This window comes from Drosophila santomea, chromosome 2L (assembly GCF_016746245.2).
Source record: "Drosophila santomea strain STO CAGO 1482 chromosome 2L, Prin_Dsan_1.1, whole genome shotgun sequence".
NCBI lineage: Eukaryota > Metazoa > Arthropoda > Insecta > Diptera > Drosophilidae > Drosophila > Drosophila santomea.
The window spans coordinates 11,214,518-11,234,626 of NC_053016.2; the positions used below are offsets into that span (position 1 = coordinate 11,214,518).

Consider the following 20,109-nt stretch of genomic DNA (forward strand, 5'->3'; position numbering starts at 1 on the left):
GAAAGTTCAGTGCCTTTTGTGCCTAGTCTTGAAAGCTTACGAATTTCATAAAACTTTCCTGATTCCCAATTTCCAGAAAATAGTCCAGCACAGCCTCTTATCCGATTTCGAATTTAAAAATTCACACCCACACAACATTCATTATTATGGACATAAATGGATGGATACAGTCTTCGCACCTTTTAGAATACCAATTGCATAATGCTTAGAACAGCTAGACAAAAAATGCGAACCAGTTCCTTCAGAGCCCCCAAATGCACCTCGAGTGGCTCGCAGCCTCATCCACAAGCGGAAGTGCAGTGCTGGAGCATGCAGCACGAACCGAGGCGAGTCCTTTTTACTCCTTTTTACACCATCCGTCTGGTTGGCGTCCTGTTTGCGGTCAAGAACTTCACTTAGTGGCATTTTAGTTTACTTGTTACTATTCACTGCTGTGTTTTTACTTGGCTCCTATGGTTGTGTACGTATGTGGTGTGTGCATGTGTTTATTTAAATTATGTCCTGCGGTTTCTAGACTTCCGTTGGCTCAATTAGTGGTCAGTTAGTTACGGACACTGCTTTCCGCCGTCCAAACACACGCCGAAAAAAGAAAAAAAAAAAAAAAACCGGACAGACAACAAGGATACACCCACGCACACTCGTAATATCACTCGTGCAAGTTTCCGGCATTTTTGCTGCATTGCGTTTCATATTAAATGTGATTACTCCTCGCCCAATGCCCAGAAGATTGGCAGGACCCAGAAACCGGAAGTCCGCCATCCAATGAACCGTTAAGCAAACGCATTGTGGGCGGGGGGAGTGGCAGACGGCCCTACGCCCTACACCCTACGCCTCCCCCGCAACAACCGCCAATTCATTTGAGTGCCGTTGTCGAATTGGCAACATTTGCTGGCCTCTCCGTTTTTGGTCCTGCGGGATGTCGGTCAAAAAGGGTTATGGCTTACCTTACACAGACACAGATACAAGCCCACCACAGCGGACGAAATACTAGTGCTTGCTTTAAGCAAAATTATGATTATAGGAAAATTGATAAGCGGAAAACTACACATTTATCTAAAGCACGGAATACGAAATCAATTTCAATTACTGTGTGGTATTTATATTTCTGAAGATAACTTTGGGATAAATATATTATTTAGTAAAATAAATAAATTAAATTCGGGTTAGTAGCATTAGAGACATTTTCTAATAACGTAAGTACTATTACTAAAAAAAAATACAATTTTATTCAATTAAAGTTGGGCGAAAGGTATAGTGTCCAAAATTGTGCTTGGAGTCCATTCTTGGAGTTCTAAAATGCGATATTGGTGTACCTAATAACTTGACCGCAGCTGTGCGTGAGTGGTGGAGCCGAGCCAAAACAATCATAAAAATGCCTTAACCCAGCGGCTGGCGAGCCATCAACATTTGATTGAAAAAGTCTGCGACCCCGAAAAGCAAAGGAATTGTGGGGGGAGAATCGTCATCAGTTGGAGATTTGATTGCATTTGCTCGCTCAGCCGCTTGCTTTAGAAAAAAGGATATCATATTCGCACTGCTCTCCCCCGAGGCACTCAAATTTTACGACACTAAATTTAGTACTGCATACTAAAAACGATAATAAGTGCCTCTGTATGTGAAAGATTTTTCCCGCTTCTCCTGGCGAATTGTTAAATTATTTGTTGATTATGAATATGTAACCAGGTCAGGGCGTGCCGAAGGGCATTTAAGCGGCAGTGAGCAGGGCAATTTATTGCAAAATTAATGTTCATTAGGCAGTTGCGTTGGGCTGTGAAATTTTATTCAAAGTACTCGGCTTGCATAAATCATGAATTGCATTTAAGGAATGAGAGGCAATTTATTTTATGTACAACGGAAAATATCAAATCATCTATGATGTTTTTTTGTTGAAAAAATCCGTATCTGTAAATATACTCGTATTTTCATATGTACATAATTTATATCTGTGGAATATAGAGAAACTGGCTAATTGAAACCAAGCTGCAACTGAGATACTCGTACATCCATTTAATCACAATATTCTCAGCTCATTGAACTGTTTTGCATTTTGGCAGCCAAATACGGTGTACAATCCCAGATTTGGCATAGCAACTGACCTCATTCGAAATCCCCAATCTCGATCTATTTATTTGCACCTCGATTTCGCTGTTTTTGTGGGGGAAACACACTGTGTTTGGCTCACGCGATGCAGCCGAAACAAATTGGTTTCATTAACTTTTACTATAGCATTTTGGCCCGCTTGATGGCAATAAATTGTTATCTACTCCACATGATGTTCCCTGTTGCACTGATGCTCCTGCCACCTTTGGAAGCCCAGCTAGTCCTGCTCGCTGGTAGCTACTTCAGGCTAAATGCCAATACATATTCATTTTGTTGCAAAATTTTCACACATATGCAGTTGTCCTGCGGAGTGAGAGAGACAGTGAGAGGGAGAGAGACCATGCGAACGAGCGAGTGAGTGAGGAACAGTGTGTTACGGTTTGAAAATTGTGTGGGGAATCAGTTTTACGAAATTGAATTTATTTCGCCTGCGTTGCAGCAGCCCCAGCTATAGGGGGCCCTGCACTGAGAAATATGCTACACAAGCTTATAAAACCTATTAGCAGTCTATTGACAAGGAAGGAAATGTTTAGTTATTACATAAAGTTTAAGTCAGTTCTCTTTCATTTGCAACATGGCAAGTTGCTGAAATGCACACATTTTTCCTAAGGAGGTGATCAGAATTTTATGGCAGAATTTTCTCTCGGTGTATGCCAGAGGGAGGATCCACTCGATGAGTCTGTTGGTGTGTGGTGCTATAAGTATCAATAAGTCCAACGGCAACATCAGCTGGCGTGTAACTAAGAAGGATAAGTGCTCTGCTCCACTATGTTCTGCTCTACCCATGCCATCGAAATTTTCATTATTATTTTTACGGGCCCTTTATCTATCTATGCATCCATCTAGATGGCCATCTCTTTTCCGTCCCGTGGCTCTATAACAATTGTTTAGTGGCGCTGCAATTTATTGCTCTGTTTGTGCGCCACCAATGGGGCTATAAATTGAAACGTGTTCCCCGGCCGGAGGCCAACGCATTATGTGGCAAATAATTGTAAGAATTAGAAAGTACCACAATATGCAGCTGTTGAAAAGTATCGACTAATTTGTATAGCTTTCAATTCGCATAAAAATTGGACCAAAACATGAACTAAATTAAATTGAATGTCCATGAACTCAGCAATGTTAGTTAAACATTTAAAACACAACTAGTTTCTTATGTGCCAAAAACAATGAAATTTTCAAAGGATCAAAAGAGAACTTAACCAAACGAGAAAAATAACTTCCCCCACAAGCAACACATGAACCACAAGGATAGCGAGGAGTTACGAACACACAAAGTCTATAAACAATGGCGAAAGTTGTTCCAGGCCGCAGCCACGAAAATACCAGCAACAGGAAAGGAGACACAGAAATCCTTAAATGTCCAAAGAGTAGTAAATATCTGGGAGGATGAGGAGCAAGCTTAAGGAGCAGCACAAAAGCCACAGACAGGAAGTGAACTCACAACGAGTCTGTGCTCTGTGCTCTGTGTTCCTGCCAATGAATTGCAAATTTCATAGAAATTGTTTTCAAGCGTTCAACATGGCGTATGCGTAACGCACTCGCAGTCCTATCGTTTTCCAACTCCTTCGACCTTTAAATGCCGTTTTAGACATATCATTCTGATTTCATTGAGTCGACAACAACAGGGATATAAGAATGGAGCACCGTACGCAGACGTCAACCGAACGACGTCACTTTTATTGGTTTGTTTATTTGTAGCACAAATTTTTATGATTTTTCCTCACTTGTTCGTTGTAGCTGCTAAACTGATTTCCATGGGGAAATCATAAGGATACGCTCGGCAAGTTTCTTGTTCAGCTAAATATTTTTGCTTTTGTCCCTTCCAATCGGCTCGCTGCCTTTTTTGAGCAGCTTGATTTGCTTTAGTTTATTGAGTTTTTTATCGCAGTTTAGGGCAGTTCTGAATGAAACATTTTTGATTGCGGATATACTTGATATATCCGATATATCTCGATATATATATAGTAGTTCTTGCAAACCTTTACTTAAAAATGTGTAAAGTATTTCAGAACATTCCACCTCAATAAGTCCGACATCAACTCGAGCTTCAAGAACACGAAATCAACTTTAATTAGCTTCTGAAATAGCAGGGCGGAAATGCATGTAAGCCCACAAGTAAAATGGACTTTTAAATCAACCTCACAGGACTTTGATCCCTCATTCCTGATGCCGGATAATTGCAACTTAGCCACGCCCAGTTGGTTAAGCAGAACGCCCCACTCAGCCGAGCCAAACACTATTAAGGAACAGATGCCGGAGGTAGACGGCTCTCCCAAATGAAATGTAAAGAAAATGTTATTTATGGCCAATTTCACGAGTGTCTGATGCTGTTCCTCCTGCAGCTCCTGCGGAAAGTGCAGCTCCTCCTGTTGCTCATATTGCTCATGTTACCAATGTTGCCCATGTTGCCGATGTTGCCCATGTTGCCCATGCTCTGGCAGCTGCAGCGGATAGCTCTTGGCCAGAAAGGAAGCGGAGGTATCTCCCTCCGGATCACCACGAAGGATTCGCCCAGAATGCGTGCGTATTTGAAGGCTCCACATCGACGAGGAATGCAATCTGTAATGCAAAAGGCGAATCAAATGTATTTTGCTGAGCAAGCGCCAGCAATAGTGCTGCCTGTTTAGCTTTTTCCAAGCCAATTCGAAACATATCTTCAATTTCTAGTATCTGTAAATATAAGGAAGAGGCTTTTTCAAGAAATAATAATTTTTCCTTATATTTGTTACTTAAGTTAACATACGATACTCACCTTAAGTTGGGAAAAAAGAGCATGAATTCCCTTTTTATTATTTTTGTTAAAATAATTTATAAATAAATTAAATAATTTAAAAGGTTAGTTCCGTTTAAATATTGAACTAATGATCAATGTCATCTCTAGCACTTAAATCGGCCTTCATTAATAGACACATACACTTAAAAAAAAATCACTAAAATAAATGTTACTTGGTAATCGACCGGTTTTTACCTCGCCTATCAGATACCCTTTACCCAGCTAGTGGAAGAGCGAGGAAGAAATTTCAAAATGACTTTCGTATATCGACAGAAATTAGCAAGAAAAATAATGGAATCCAATACTTTTTGAGTACTGTTTTGTGACAGGTTTTTGTTAATTAATAGAAATCAAAAAAACCAATAACAAGTATGAGAAAAAAAGAAAACATTTCTTAAAAGTGTGGGCAGTTTTGAAAGGCTCTTGGTCGTGGCAGCTTTTTGCCAGAAACTTGCACACAATCTTGCATAATCTCAACTTTCTCGCTTTTATAGTTCCCAAGATCGCAGCGTTTATACGGACGGACAGACATACGGACATGGCCAGATTAACTCGGCTGAGAAACTCTCGAGATAACTCTTACATACTTTTCAACCAATCTAGTATACCTTTTACTCTAAGGTATAATGAGGGAAGTTGTTTTCAGTGCACACATGTACGCACATATGCAGTCAGTATCTGTGGGTAGCTCCATATCCCTTCACTTCTCCGATTCCCTCGCTGTCTGTCGGATTCTCTTGGTGCTTGGGAATCGAATGCAGGTTAAATGAAAATGTTATTTCATTTGGCCGCCACTTAGAGTGTCGGAAATTGAAATTTATATCCGTGTTTCTGGCCAGGATGCGGAGGACGACCCGACTGCAAAGGAAAAGCGGAAGAGAAGTAGCCCATTGAGGAGCGAATTCATTCGATTGTGGTTTATTGCCCCGATTGCTCAGCTGCTACCAAACTCAGACTGCCAATACGCCCCTTTGCCTTTGCAAATTTACAATTGTTGCCACGCCCCCTTTTTGGGTGCTCGGACGCCCCGTATTTTGAGGGTAATGCTCTGTGACACTTTTAGACGATACATTAATATCGAATTTATTCCTCAACTTTGTTTTAATTTATGACACTTTTGGTATCGTCACAGATGTGGCTCCATACTGACACTTTCTATGGCAGGGGAATAATGTACATATAAGTTATAACTTAAAATAAAATAAGTATTTGAAATTTCAATGCCAATACAAATATTTATAAAATATTTGATAAGTCTTCAATAAATATTTAAAGTCTTTCAAATCTTGAATATTCTGTATTTTCTTTAACTGTTTTGTTATGTATATCTGGTGTGGTTAGTCTCCGTTTGTCTGCTATATCCAGATTTATTGTTATTTTCGTATTATGTGCATCATGTAAACACATTGGCCTGTGTCGCCCTTTTGGGAAAGGTCTCAAATCTGCCCGGCAGTCCAGGATATAGATTCCATTATCTAGGCTAGAGCCCGTACAATTTAATTAACTTTCAGCAGATGTGCCTCCTATCAATTGGATTGCACTGCTGTTGTTCTTCTCGGTTGATTGTTTTAGTTTAGTTGCGAGGGAATGTCGTTGCTATATTTACATGGACAATGTATAAGGATTACCTTCAATTGCATTTGGCACAAATAAGACAAATAAAGTGTGCTTGAGAATAGACTAGACTGTATTTTGTAAGAACCATAATATAAAATACGAATTAATACAACATGAAACGAAATCTATATTAACTAAGTAATAAATACGTTGTAATTAGTTATGGTAGAAATATATTCAAACATAATCGAGCTTTATGAGACAGTTTCGAATCTATTTGCTTTCAAGATTGAATCTCGTTTAAACTCAATTCTATCAAAACTGCAATTTTAGTTTTGGCCAAGTGAGCTGCTGCTGCCAAAACAAAAGTGCACTATCATTTTGCCCCCCAAAAGTCCATAAACACGTGCCACTTTGGAGACATCTTCTCTGCCATTTTAGCCCGGCCAGAGCCAGTATTCCACACCCCATTCCCCAGAGCCACTGCTTTTATGCCCACGTGCCAAGCGACGTGTTGCAAATTATTTCGACATCTGATTTTAAGCGGAAAACAAGAGATAGAGAACCTAGACGGGGCGAGGGAAGGCGGGCCAAGGGATTTTCTCGTTCACTCTCTTTGGGGCTAAGCGCAAAATTACTGGCTAAAAAGGACAACAGCCGAGAAGGCCAAACGGACACGGACAGAAGGACACCACTCCAGTCGCCAATCTCCATGCTCGATTCGGCCATAGCTGAGCTTTTCGGGGGCCACTTATGGCCATCCTGTGTAAACTTTTGAGTGCATTTTTCGTTGCAGTCCAAACAAAAGACCGGGGAGCAGCGATGGACTGGGATACCCGGCAAACGGGCCCATTATGGAACGTTAGTCCAGCTGCACTGGCAGAAACTCTCATCAAGAACTCAACTTAGGGTAACTCTAACTATATGATTGTATTTGAAAAGATTTATGAGGACGCAAAGTAGAAATGAGCGATGGCATTAATACATTAGCCAGTTTAGCTTAATTTGTGCACATTTACTAGCAAGTTGGAAACGTGTAATTCTTCCAGTGGTGCCAAAAGTTGAGTCTTCATGCCCGAGCAGCAGTCCATGGGGCAGGGAGTGGCGCCAAAAGAGGCGGACTGGCACTGGCGAGGCTCCATCAGAAAGTGGTGCAGTTGGTGACATTTGCATGAACATAAAAAGCTCATGCACAGCAATTTGCGACTTTGCCAGTGACATTAAACGTGGACAGCAGCAGCCGTTCAGCAGTTCAGCTCAGCAGCTCCAAGTTTGGGGCATCTGGAATGGGATGAGATGGAATGGGATGGCTTCGGATGGAGCGGTGCATGAATGCGAAGTGGTCGGGGGCTCATTTCGCAAAAGAACAGTGGCAGCTGCAAGGGGGCTCGGTGCCGAATGCACCAAACCATAAAATAATAAATAAAATCTCACTTGATTAACATTAACTAATACTAAGGTTGAAGGAAAGGAATCTATATCTGAATTTATCAATTATCAAGAGTAGGAGAACACTTCGTGTAGAACCTTTCATCATTATTAAAAAAACATATGCTATGTTTCTCAAATGTATTTATTTAATTTTCTGCTTCGCCTGCCTGATAAAACAGGCATCCATCTACGCATCTGGCAATGGGACTGGGACTGGGGTTGGGAGTGGGAGTGGAAATACCCCACATTGCATACGAGAACGGACACTGAGGTGGGGGATTGGGGCTGGGCAGACAACACTTTGCACACTTCATTAGATCGCAAGTGAAAGATAATGGAAGGCGACCGAAACAATGCCCCGAAAAATGATGTGTTAACTGCAGCGTTAAAAATCTAGAAAAATAAGCAAAGGAGCGAACGTTAAACCTTAAACAGCCCCGGGGGTGAAATTGAGCACAGTGAGGGGGTGGAGCATGGATTTCTTTGCCAGTTCACTCTATCGCTTTTCTGCTGATGTTGCGTAAAATGTGCAATTTATGCCGCCCTCCGAAGTATTGAATTTTAAATTTCCCTCCAAGTGCGAGAAGGCGAACGGACCGACCTTCAAGTTCAGCCAACAATGGCCAGACATTGATTTCTTATCGTTGGCCTGGAAGCCTCTAAGCTCGGATACTACGTACGACTACACACATCCTGCAAACTCATTTTGATTTATTGGCAATGATTTTCCAAGTTATTGAACAGATTAGATGGGCGTGCCTTTGTTTCCCTGCAAAGTGCCAAACAATTTGTTTATGTTTTTTGGTAATGGACTTTGCTTCCTCGATCCTTCTTACCCACCATTAAATGCAGGAAAGTCCTGAAACGAAATTGAACATTTTCAGCTCGTTTCTGGTAGAGCAAGTTTTCCAAATGAAATGACAATTGCCCAGACCAGACCAGAACTGAACGGAGAACGAAGACATATTAAATTGGGAAGACGAAATAGATCCCCCAGCTCCCAGCTTATTAAAATTGTGCACAGCAAGTCAAATTTCCTTAAACGGATTTTCTCCAATTTGTTGCTGTCCGTGTGCAACGAGCAGCAGATTGAATATAATAAGTATGAAATAGCAATAAATATCATATTGCGAAATGGTCAGCAATAGGCAACTGGACACTAGATGCAACCTGGAGCAACTGGTCTCCATGGTGCAGTAGAAATATGAAACGAAGAAGGGGTGAGACTATCAACCAGAGCATGATGATAATGTTGATAACAACCAATAACGCGCCAGAAAAACTGAAAAATTTTGTAAACAAAGCCGAAATTTAATTGCTCTAGAAAAAAAGTGTATTATTAGTGGTATTTTTTGGAACGATTACATCAACGAACTTACTGTTTCCTTGTTTCTTATTAATAAGTAAAGCAGCTTTTTAATAGAAGTAAAATTTAAAATAGGGTATCCTACAAAATAGTTACTGTCTGATTTTTCCAGTCAATTTTAGACCAGCTTTCCCCCAATATATAATTGAATTCTAAACCAACGCAAACATCTCCAGAGAAATAAGTCGACAAAGAATGCAACTGCGGCTTCCAAGCCCCCCACCTCATCAAAAATATAATAGAAAAAATTCTATGCTCCTCTATGCGGTGGCGTAAAAAAAGATAAAAGAAATTCAATCAGAATTCTCTGCTGCAGCTGACCACCGCAAAGGAAAGCCGAGCGAAGTGAGATGGAGATGTTGGCCGAAATGGGAAAAGCAAATCCGCTTAAGATATTGTATAAATCATGAGCCACAACATTCGACTCCCTGCCCCCCATCGCATTTCCCCCCTCTTCGCAATTTGCAATTATGTGGCAAATTGGCGGCTTGACAATGCAATTGAATGCAAAATATTTGAACAATGAACGGCGAAAACCCGCCCAGAGCCCGGAAATTGAAAATGTCCTATGTCGATGTCGACACCCCAAATCCGAACCCTTTATCATTCAAGTTTCTCATTATGTTGCTATTACGTCGTTGCTATAATGACGAATCGCTAATTTTGCGAAACCAAAAAGAGTTGGAAAATATATTTAGCAATGTGGAGCACTGAAATGGATGTCGAACATTTCTAACATACAAATTTAAAAAAGATACAACTAAAAATAATAAATGTTTTAAATAGAATAAAACCATAAAAAAATTTGACAAAAAATTAATTAAATATTTGTATTATTTTTTGCATGTAGTTAACAAGAAACCTATATAGCTATGTGCTTGGTAATAGGTAGTTAATACTCTTAAAAGTCATATTTACTGAGTAAAGCTCTGTGAGTGAATCCTAATATTTAATATTGCACACTATTGACATATTCGTTGAGTTAAAATTTTGTTTTGTTTTTGCGGCGCAATTGAAACAAGTTTCGTCACACAAACAAATTTTGCACTCAACAAAAATTGGCTCAAAAAGCTTCAAGACGTGAAAAGTTAATTTTCCATGAAGAGCTTCTTTAATGCGACAATTTTCCAAGGGAAAGGCAGCTTTTGAAGTCAAATGAAGCTTATTTATAGATATCTACTTATTTTCGTATTGCAATTTTGTGACTTCCTTACACATACTCCTGCTTTTTCTTCTCGAATAGGATTTGTTGCTCCCCAGACGACTGGTCTTATCGCAAAATTTTCCTTTTAGTCCAAAATTGCCATGGTAACAGACAAAGGAGGCAGATTCAATGAGTCGATTGCTCAAATAACATGCAACAAAATAAGCAATCAGTGCCCAAGATAAAAGGGCATGAGAAGACTACACGTAAAATTGCAAGGATATTTTTTTCCTTTAGCTGTTTAAAAATTATACGCACAGATTAAATGAGCAGACGGTCGATGAACTAAGGAAAAGTTCCCCTTTCTTAAGATTTCCACAGTCCAGCAGCAACTGAGTTTATAGTAGCTCCTACTAATTCAAAGATCTAGTAAAGCTATAGATTTATTAGTTAACTTAATTGAGAAACTAGAGTAAATATCGCCGCATACAAACCAAATATATACAAACCCATTCTGCCCATCACCTTTCCAATTAAAGTTCGATAGCCTAAATCAGAAAACGGTGTCACTTTGCAATTAAATTCCATTATCCGCAACGGGTTTAATTGAGGAAAGCCCCATAGTTCAACCGCAGCCAATTCACGCCGCTAACAACAAATGTACCCATAACCCATTGCAGTAGTAGTAAAAGATATATACTATATGACCGCCTACGAAGCTGCTGATCAAAACAAAATAGTTTTATTTTTGTTGTGCCCCGAATGCGTGGATCGCTGGATTGACATAACAAACACACATAACTCGTTCCGAGTGAAAACTCAGCAAATGCCAGTTTCTTGAGTGAATGAGGAAAGCTTTTCACACCGATCGCACTCGAAAACAAGTTGCAAATGTGGAGCTTGCTGAAAACAAACACAAAACTAATTTCAGTTGTTCAGCGTCTGCCAAACGGTTTAAACCGAAAGTGATTCGAATAAATTTTCTAAATATATCAGATTTTTAAAACCCCACCGAATATGCTGAAACAAGTGATTATCGTGCTCCTCATCGCCTTGTGCATGATGCACAGTGGTAAGTGGATTTTCTTTTGGGGACATTACACCCGAAAGTAATTTAAAAATCTGTGCCAAACTTAAACCAGTTTTGAGTGAAATCGTAGGGTGTGTTAGAAAAGCAATTATTTCCCAAATAAAATTATTACGATGCTAGGTAAAGTAGTGTAAATAAATATTTAAAATATAGGAATTTCTAAAATTAAAACAGACGTATACAACTGGAACAAGTTTATCAGCATTAAGTCATCACGTCCATAAAAAAAATATTTGAATAGCGCCCACAATTATTTCAAATACCGAAGCGCACGATAATGATAAGTAAATGAATCAAAAATATAGAAATGACTTCATAGTCGGTAAGTGAGAGATGTCTTGAGAAGTTTACGAGCTTAGAGTTATTGTTTATTCCGGCTGAGGGCGTTACATAAGGCGAATCGAGTGAGATTATCAGCGAAATGGAGATCTCAAACTGGTTACAAGCTAAACCCATTCAAATGGCCGTCCTTGACAAAGCCATTGAAAATAAATTAATTCTCACTAATTAATTCTGCCCACTTCAGCCTCGGCCATCAAGTGCTATCAGTGCAAATCCCTCACGGATCCCAACTGCGCCAAGGACAAGATCGATTCCACCTCTAACATCCGCACCGTGGATTGCGACAGTGTGCCCAAGCCGAACACCATGGAGCAACTGCAGCCAGTGACCAGGTGCAACAAGGTGGTCACCAGCGGTGAGTGTAATCCCACGGAGATCCCGTTTTGCATGCCAATTTTACTATTAGATACACACGCACCTTGAACGCAACGAAATAAATTAATAAGACGTGATGTCACCGTACAAAGTAGTCGAGATATGGAAGGTACGAGTTCCAATTAACATATGGCAAACGAAACACAAGCTCAAAAATCGTATGCAAAGCGGATACAGTGCGTTTCGCAGTCGTAAGACGGTAGGGCTTTAAACTCTAAACTTTAAAGTAGGCAAACGCAAGCAAAGAAATAAGCAAACTTAGTGGTTTAAAACTTAAAAGATAAATATACAAATTTTAAAAATAAATTCAGAATTAGTCAGAAAACAAATTCAATGTATATTAAAGTGCTAAACAAATTAGTAAGCCAGCGTGAACTAATTTTAGAATGAGTCTGTGACTCATTAAAAGTAAACAAAGTTGTATATTTTTCCGCACTTTTCTCAGTGGTAAGACTGAAATGTTATTGTTAGATATAGAGTCAAATTTACCTAAGGCGGCGTTTTGTAAAGGATGTAATTTCAACATTTGTATTTGTTCAACTGCAGTTGATTATTGTGGCTCTTCCACAATGCTAGTAAATGGTATACTTGGCATATAAGTGACTTGCACTATCAATAGTGTTACTTATATTGAGATAACAAGCTTTCTTGTAGGCAAACATTTCTGCAGCTAACTGAAATTCATCTTGAAAAAAATAGGGTAGTTATTTTAGACTGAAAGGTCGCTACATCATTCGAAACACCTTTAGAATGTTCGATGTATGATTTAGGTATGTAATATAGCTTAGCCTAATTTAGCTTTAAGCTTAAATCATCATGGTGATCATGGTTTTAATCACCGCCAGTAGCTGACAGGCTACACTTTTGCTTTAAAAGCCGCTTATCAGGCACTTATATGTTTGTGGAATATTATATAATAAATATTATAATTATTATATCTTATATAAATAACTATAAATATAAATTGAATTCCACAGACCGAGCTGGAACGATCGTATCCCGCGACTGCCACTTCGAGTCCATCGGGCAGAAGGGCAACGAGTGCACGGTGACACACAGCCGGCAGGTGGAGAGCTGCTACACCTGCAAAGGTGACCTGTGCAACGCATCCGGAGCAGGTCGCCTCCTGGCTATCAGTGCCACTGCTCTCCTAGCGATCCTCGCTCTCCACATGAGCTTGTGATCCGACTCCCAATCCGATCCAGACGTTCGTGTGAAATAAGTGTGAATAACATACCTGTACAAAGCAGAAATGTATATGTTAACTATAATATTGATCAAAATAAAGTAAACTAAAATTAAAAACTATCTTAAATGGCGTATTATATGAGGGATATGCTAAGGGGTAAGACAACATTGCTTCCTTATTTATTCAGGAAACTTATTGAGCATGTTTGTGAGGTCACAGCAACAAATGTTTATATAAAGTTAGAGGAACTATTCGTGTACCTGTGATAGTCCATGAGCTCCAGTCGCATCTGGTTGAAGTTTAGCAATATGTTGCTGGAAAAATCGTCGCGAGTGAAAGCCAAGTAAAAGTCGAAGTCCGAATCCATTAGTAAGTAATGATTGGTTTTAGTTTAAACGATTTACTCGACACAATAACAATAAGAATACGGTGGACAAAGAATACGAAAATAAAAGAAAATGGCGACAACGGAACTTGCAGATTTCGCAATCGGCGAATGGAGAATACAATTAGGATCGAAACAAAACGCCCACACACACTTCTTGAATCACAAGCACTTCCTTACGTCTATAACATCCACAACATTTTATCCACGTTCTTATTGAAAGACAATTAACACGTTAAAATAGTCAGAAACCGCACAATACGAACAACAACGAAAGGAGTTAAAGAGCAAGGAATTAGAGATGGCAGAATCAGTGGCACGAAGGAGGCCTTTATCGATAATGCAGCCCTGCGCTATTTACATAACCAATATAATTTATAATACAACTTTAGTTTTTACTAATATCAGTGAGAAAAGGCAAGATTATACCTTAAACCATCATAAGAATCACACAGCTCTGCGCTTTTTATAGAAAATATAGAAATATATTAGTTTTCCCCATTTACCCCCACTACTAAATTTTCCCAAACGGTTCCAAATCGAGAAGAATTGACAATAGGTGAAATGTAAGCTGTTTGAATAAAATTTTCTTAATCGTTTCAAAACACTGACAACTTCATGCCATATAGAGCTTAATCGATCCCATTGAAAAGTGGCCTTTTTTTTTAACTCTTTCATTTCTCGTCGTTTGCAAATTAAAAAGTAATTTATTTGAGACAAAGTAAAGGTTTTTTTTAAATGATCCCCTTCTTATTCAGATGAAAAACAATAACCTCGCTACTGCTGCCCAGCAAAATCTACAGAATCTTCCGAACTGTGGCGTTAAACGCAGATTGGAAACCTATTTTCAATTTTTGGAGGATTGCGAAGCTCCAGGCTACAAACGTCACAAATACTTTAAAGCTGGAGAATATGTTGTTCAAGAAAGTTCCAGCAATCATTGCGATAATCGAGATGTGATTCAGTACTTAGATTCTACGGAAGTTTCCTCACCAAGTCATATTGTTTATCTGGATATGGAACCCGATTGCCCCAATTCAGTTAGTCCTCCTCCTAATAGAATCGTTTCAAGGAGGGCTACAATTTAAAACAGCACAAAAAGTGTGGAGATGTGGATGTCAAGGACTAGATTTAGACTAAGTTCCTTTTTACTTCATAAAGGATCGGGAAACCAACAAAAATATACACTTCACCAGCAGGCTGAAAAAGGATTTCCAATCCTACTCTAAAACTTTCATAACCTTACAAAATGCGAGAAACAATGGACGACTGGTGTATAAACGTTTATTTCAATTACAAAAATGTTCTAATTGTCTTTGCATTACAATAAAAACTTGTAAGCCTTTTGGCGACTAAATCTAGGCGTTTCCTTGTAAATACATTACAAAATACATGTAGAAAATAGAAAGTATTGCAAGATTCAGTTTACGAGATGGAATGTTAAATGCGTAAGATACTTTTTGGACGGAAACAGTATTTTAGGCTTAAGTTACAATTCGAGTCGTTTACAGAAAGGCACTTCATTACACATCGCTCATTTTTCACAAGACTATCCGTACAATAAGCAAGGGACTTTTAAGGAAGTTCATTTACAAATTTTAAACATATTTGGTTTCTCACGGTTAAAATTATACATCTATGTTGAACACACAAGCAAACACGCTAAACTGTTTGAATGAAGTTTTGTATGCTTTCCAGTTACTGGACAGTCTTGTGGCAAATGAGGCGTGGCATTGGCTACAACTGGAGCAGGTGGAACCACCTATTGCCGCAGCAGATGAGCCACAATTACGGAGAGCAGTGTGCCAGAGAGCGCGCCCATCAGCCCAAGCCGATGGATGCCCGCCGAGTTGCAGCCGTCCTTGCTGTTGCACGTGCAGAACTCCATGAAGATGTTGTAGCTGCCAGTTCGCATCAGGCAGTAGCGTTCGTCGCCCTCGATGCCCGGCTCGCCCATGTAGGCGCAGCTGCGGAAGTAGCGCCACTCCCCGTGCACCTTCTGCCGGATCTTGCGGCACATTGTCGGCCGCACGCCCTTCAGGTGCTCCAGCTCCGGTGCCTGCTGGCAGTCGGTGATCGCCAGCGTGCTGTTGTCGAAGGGATCCCCGCATTTGGGGTCGTTATCGCTGCGACAGTCCCAGCATTTGATCGCCTGGCCTGGAAAACAAGTTATGCAGGTGGTTAGCACTGTCGGTTGCGCAGGCGCAGTCTCGGCTTCGAGTACTCACCCACTTGCAGCAGGCAGAGGAGCACGACAGCGAATAGGACACATTTCTCCAGCGTTTTCATCGTTATATTTGTGTTTTTCTTCGCGTTTCAATTGATTGAATTTTTTGGGCGTGTAAATAGTAGTGTGACCGTGTGCGCTGCGTTCTAGTAATCCTTTAAATTATGCATCATTATCATGGACACAAACCAGGGAAGAAAACGAAACCGAGTGGCAATATTGTTTAAGCCTAAAAACACCGTTAGGAATTTTAAAAATATCCTTTTTATTCAAAGTTTTTATATCTCTGAAAACTACTTGTTTCAAAACACTTAATTACAAATTATTGTTTTTAAAGTTTTTTGTTTTAAGCTTTTATTTGATTAATGAGTACATATAGAATGGGTTAGAGAAAAGTACAAATTCTGTTAAAAGAGTCAAACGTTTAAAAAGTGAATAAGTAATGCATTGCATATTTATATACTTCTATATATTCTATATGCTATATATCTATATTCTGTAAAAAACAATATTTGAAATAAATTAATAGCAAAGATAACTGCAAAATCAACTAAGTTGGTATTTTTCTTATTTGGTATTTTGACGCTACTCAACATATGGTCACACGAGGGCTTGCGTTATTTATTTTCTTGGTTTAATCCAATTTTATTTAAGTTAATCGAAGCGCACAATACAGATATAAGTGAAAGATGAATGTCATGCTCCGTTGCGCGTTCCTGCTGCTTACCCTGGCCATTTGCGGTAGGTCATAAAGACCCAGTCGTAAGAATCCCCATAAGCCACCTTCTAATCTCGGCTTTTGGGTGTGGCTTTGGCAAAAGTTTTGGGTAAATTAAACTAATTGGTGACTTATTACAGGCAGCTGGGCCATCCGATGCTACCAGTGCTCCTCCGACCAGGATCGCAAGGGGCACGACAGCTGTGGCGCCTACAAGAGATTCAACCGCACCGAGCACATTGCCATTGAGTGCAACAGCGACGAGAGCCACATGCCCGGATCCTTCTGCATGAAGGTGGTGCAGCAGGGACCTCGAGGATTTATCTGTGAGTAGGAGCAGCGAACGCCCCGCAGGGATTCCTAACCAATCTCCCGGAAAACAAGTAATCTCTCGAGGCTCTCACATGTACCATTGTTGAAGTTACTATGATCCTCGAATAGAGTACCCTTTATGATGTTTGTTTCGTAAAGTCACGAATTTGGTAGCTTTGTTGTTTCGGTGTAGGTTAACTCTCGCATCATTAAACAATAATATATCGATAGTTTAGGACTGTTATTATGCAACAGGTTCAGATTTTTCAAAAACATTCTAGTGTTTTAAATGATTATCTTTCCTTTAAGACAACTATTTGTAACAATTAAATTATATTTTCCAGGGGACGGTCGCTGGCGTCAGGTGATTCGACGATGTGCATCCGTTTCCGATACCGGAGTGGTTGGCGTCTGTAACTGGGGAGTCTACGAGAACGGAGTGTACTGGGAGGAGTGCTATTGCTCCAACGACAGCTGCAATGGCTCCAGCTTAGTTCAAATGCATGGATCCCTGCAGCTTCTTTTGGGCCTTCTGCTAATTGGCGCTGTCTCTCGAATCTTTAGAAGTTAATAGGAAAACCAGGCTTACCCTCAGCACAAACAAAACACAAAAAGTGCCTTTTCGCCACGCTACATGACATTTAAGCTAGGATTGACTTTTGATATCAGAAACACATTCCGTCCACTCTTCCTGTCTATATTTAAGTCGAAAAGTTGAAAACAATTAATTGTAAAGGTTAACTACTTATCTAGTTACCCAAACTGTGGCAGGTAAATTTAAAAGAACCTTAACTAGCTAAAATATTTCAATGAAAAGTAAACATCAAACAATTCAAAAATGATTTTTCTACATACTTAAATCATATAAATTGATATGTAGTTTAATTAATTTTACAATTAATAGATTTCCCATATTTATTACTACAATTTACCTGCCATGCCAGAATAACACCCACATATCCAAACACCAGTAAATTGTACACACCGAATCTCGAGTTAAGCACCTGAAATGGAAATATACAGTATATTAAGAATATTAAACAATTCAATTTTCATTTCGATCTAAAGCGCAGCCAATTTGCGTTTCCATTAGAGTTTTCAGACCGCTTTCTGACCAACCAGCTTTCGGATCTTTGACCACCGCTGAGTAAATGGTGGTGGAACCATCTTCAAATGTTTTCATGGCGTAAAAGGACTTTCCCTCCTCCAACCAAACGCGCAGTTCATCCGCAGAATTGGCGGCTGATGAGGCAGACTTGAAGTCATTGCCAAAGTTTTGACCATACTAAAAAATAAGATATTAACCTAATGATCGCTAAACTGCAAGACTAAACTAACCCATTTGCGATACAAATCCGAAGGCTGTTGCTTGTGCGTCCATCTTAGAACTTTCAGATAAAACATCAGGAACTTGTGCACATTTTCCTTAATCCTGATCGACGAAGCCTGGTGGAACTTGGCGAGCTCTTCCAGGGTGCTTCGACATATCTCCCGATCTTTTGGTCTTCCGAGATTCTGGCAAATGGCCAACGCTATGCGGCGCAGATTCTCGAACTCCTCGTCCAGCAGCTGCTGCCTCATAATGTGAAATTTTGGGGATTTGTATAAACTTAGAAAAGTATTTCCAAATAAAATGAAGTGAAAATGACTGGGCGTGATTTCAGTTTATGGAAAATGTAGTGAATGGGGTGCGGGATGCTGTGTGCTGCAAAAATCCAAAATCATCATAAAAATTGCAAGAAATGTGAAAAAAATATAATTTTTTATTTAAATCGATTTTCGGCAAAAATCTAAAAGTCATCATCAAAAATTGCAAGAAATGTGAAAAAAATATAATTTTTTTTGAAAACACAGTTTGATAGAAATTAATTACGAGCTCAACGAGGTATGACATTCCATATTGGAGCTATATTTTGAATGTTCTGATCAAAATACTGATATTTATAATCGCAAAACACAGAAAATCGATTTTCGGCAAAAATCCAAAGTCATCATCAAAAATTGCAAGAAATGTGAAAAAAATATAAATTAAATATATATTATAAGGCACAAGGGTTTTCGTTTCAAAATGGTTATGTTTACATATGACTACGGTTTTAATGTAAGTTTAAAACCAAAAAAGAGGTATTTATGCATAACGCCTTTTAAATTGTTCGTTGTAAAATGAAGAGAGTTCGTTTTATTTGCTCCGCAAACTACCCCTAAAGGCAGGTTATTCTTACTGAACAACTGCTGCGTTGAGTCATTTTTCGAGTGCGCATTCTTATCAACTTAACATCTGATAGTTCCTCCATTGGAGGACAACAAATGTTAAACTGATTTTTGGAATCAGACGGAGTGCTAGGAGCTTGCTCCACCTCTGTCGCGGGTTGGCCCGGTATTGCAGTACCGCCGGGATTTCGGCCCAACTGAATAATAAATATAAAAGAAACTTTAAATAGATAAAACTGATTTAGTTCCAAAATCAGTTGGTTAAAAAAAACTAAAATTAAAGTCAAACTGTGTTTTCAAAAAAAAATTATATTTTTTCACATTTCTTGCAATTTTTGATGATGACTTTTGGATTTTTGCCGAAAATCGATTTTCTGTGTTTTTGCGATTATAAATACCAGTATTTTGATCAGAACATTCAAAATATAGCTCCAAATATGGAATGTCATACCTCGTTGAGCTCGTAATTAAATTTCCTATCGAACTGTGCTTTCAAAAAAAAATTATAGGTTTTTCATATTTCTTGCAATTTTTGATGATGACTTTTAGATTTTTGCCGAAAGTCGATTTTCTGTGTTTTTGCGATTATGAATATCAGTATTTTGATCAGAACATTCAAAATATAGCTCCAAACATGGAATGTCATACCTCGTTGAGCTCGTAATTAAATTTCCTATCGAACTGTGTTTTCAAAAAAAAATTATAGGTTTTTCATATTTCTTGCAATTTTTGATGATGACTTTTAGATTTTTGCCGAAAGTCGATTTTCTGTGTTTTTGCGATTATAAATATCAGTATTTTGATCAGAACATTCAAAATATAGCTCCAAACATGGAATGTCATACCTCGTTGAGCTCGTAATTAAATTTCCTATCGAACTGTGTTT

At 39.1% G+C, this 20,109-nt stretch overlaps 4 protein-coding genes, 1 long non-coding RNA gene and 1 other non-coding gene across 6 annotated transcripts; 4 read left to right on the forward strand and 2 right to left on the reverse strand.

Annotated features, from left to right (window-relative positions):
• The first annotated feature begins 11,301 nt into the window (after nucleotides 1-11,301).
• Nucleotides 11,302-13,489, forward strand: LOC120458855. The gene is made up of 3 exons (XM_039646682.1): nucleotides 11,302-11,446; nucleotides 11,991-12,161; nucleotides 13,159-13,489. Exons 1-3 carry the CDS (start codon nucleotides 11,392-11,394, stop codon nucleotides 13,362-13,364), a joined length of 432 nt encoding a protein of 143 aa, XP_039502616.1. The 5' UTR covers nucleotides 11,302-11,391; the 3' UTR covers nucleotides 13,365-13,489.
• Nucleotides 13,490-14,362: 873 nt separating this feature from the next.
• Nucleotides 14,363-15,112, forward strand: LOC120458595. Its single transcript, XR_005617207.1, has 2 exons — nucleotides 14,363-14,457; nucleotides 14,514-15,112. It is a non-coding gene; the product is annotated as an uncharacterized LOC120458595 (long non-coding RNA).
• LOC120458594 lies at nucleotides 15,026-16,144 on the reverse strand. The gene is made up of 2 exons (XM_039646298.1): nucleotides 15,984-16,144; nucleotides 15,026-15,912 (listed from the first exon to the last, which is right to left on the reverse strand). Exons 1-2 carry the CDS (start codon nucleotides 16,042-16,044, stop codon nucleotides 15,518-15,520), a joined length of 456 nt encoding a protein of 151 aa, XP_039502232.1. The 5' UTR covers nucleotides 16,045-16,144; the 3' UTR covers nucleotides 15,026-15,517.
• A 427-nt stretch (nucleotides 16,145-16,571) lies between these two features.
• Nucleotides 16,572-18,067, forward strand: LOC120458590. Its single transcript, XM_039646291.2, has 3 exons — nucleotides 16,572-16,723; nucleotides 16,841-17,026; nucleotides 17,357-18,067. The coding sequence occupies exons 1-3, from the start codon at nucleotides 16,672-16,674 to the stop codon at nucleotides 17,581-17,583; spliced, it is 465 nt and encodes a 154-aa protein (XP_039502225.1). The 5' UTR covers nucleotides 16,572-16,671; the 3' UTR covers nucleotides 17,584-18,067.
• LOC120458589 lies at nucleotides 18,004-18,686 on the reverse strand. The gene is made up of 2 exons (XM_039646290.2): nucleotides 18,351-18,686; nucleotides 18,004-18,297 (listed from the first exon to the last, which is right to left on the reverse strand). The coding sequence occupies exons 1-2, from the start codon at nucleotides 18,591-18,593 to the stop codon at nucleotides 18,058-18,060; spliced, it is 483 nt and encodes a 160-aa protein (XP_039502224.1). The 5' UTR covers nucleotides 18,594-18,686; the 3' UTR covers nucleotides 18,004-18,057.
• Nucleotides 18,687-19,240: 554 nt separating this feature from the next.
• LOC120444184 lies at nucleotides 19,241-19,425 on the forward strand. Its single transcript, XR_005615650.1, has one exon. It is a non-coding gene; the product is annotated as a U2 spliceosomal RNA (small nuclear RNA).
• Nucleotides 19,426-20,109: the final 684 nt, after the last annotated feature.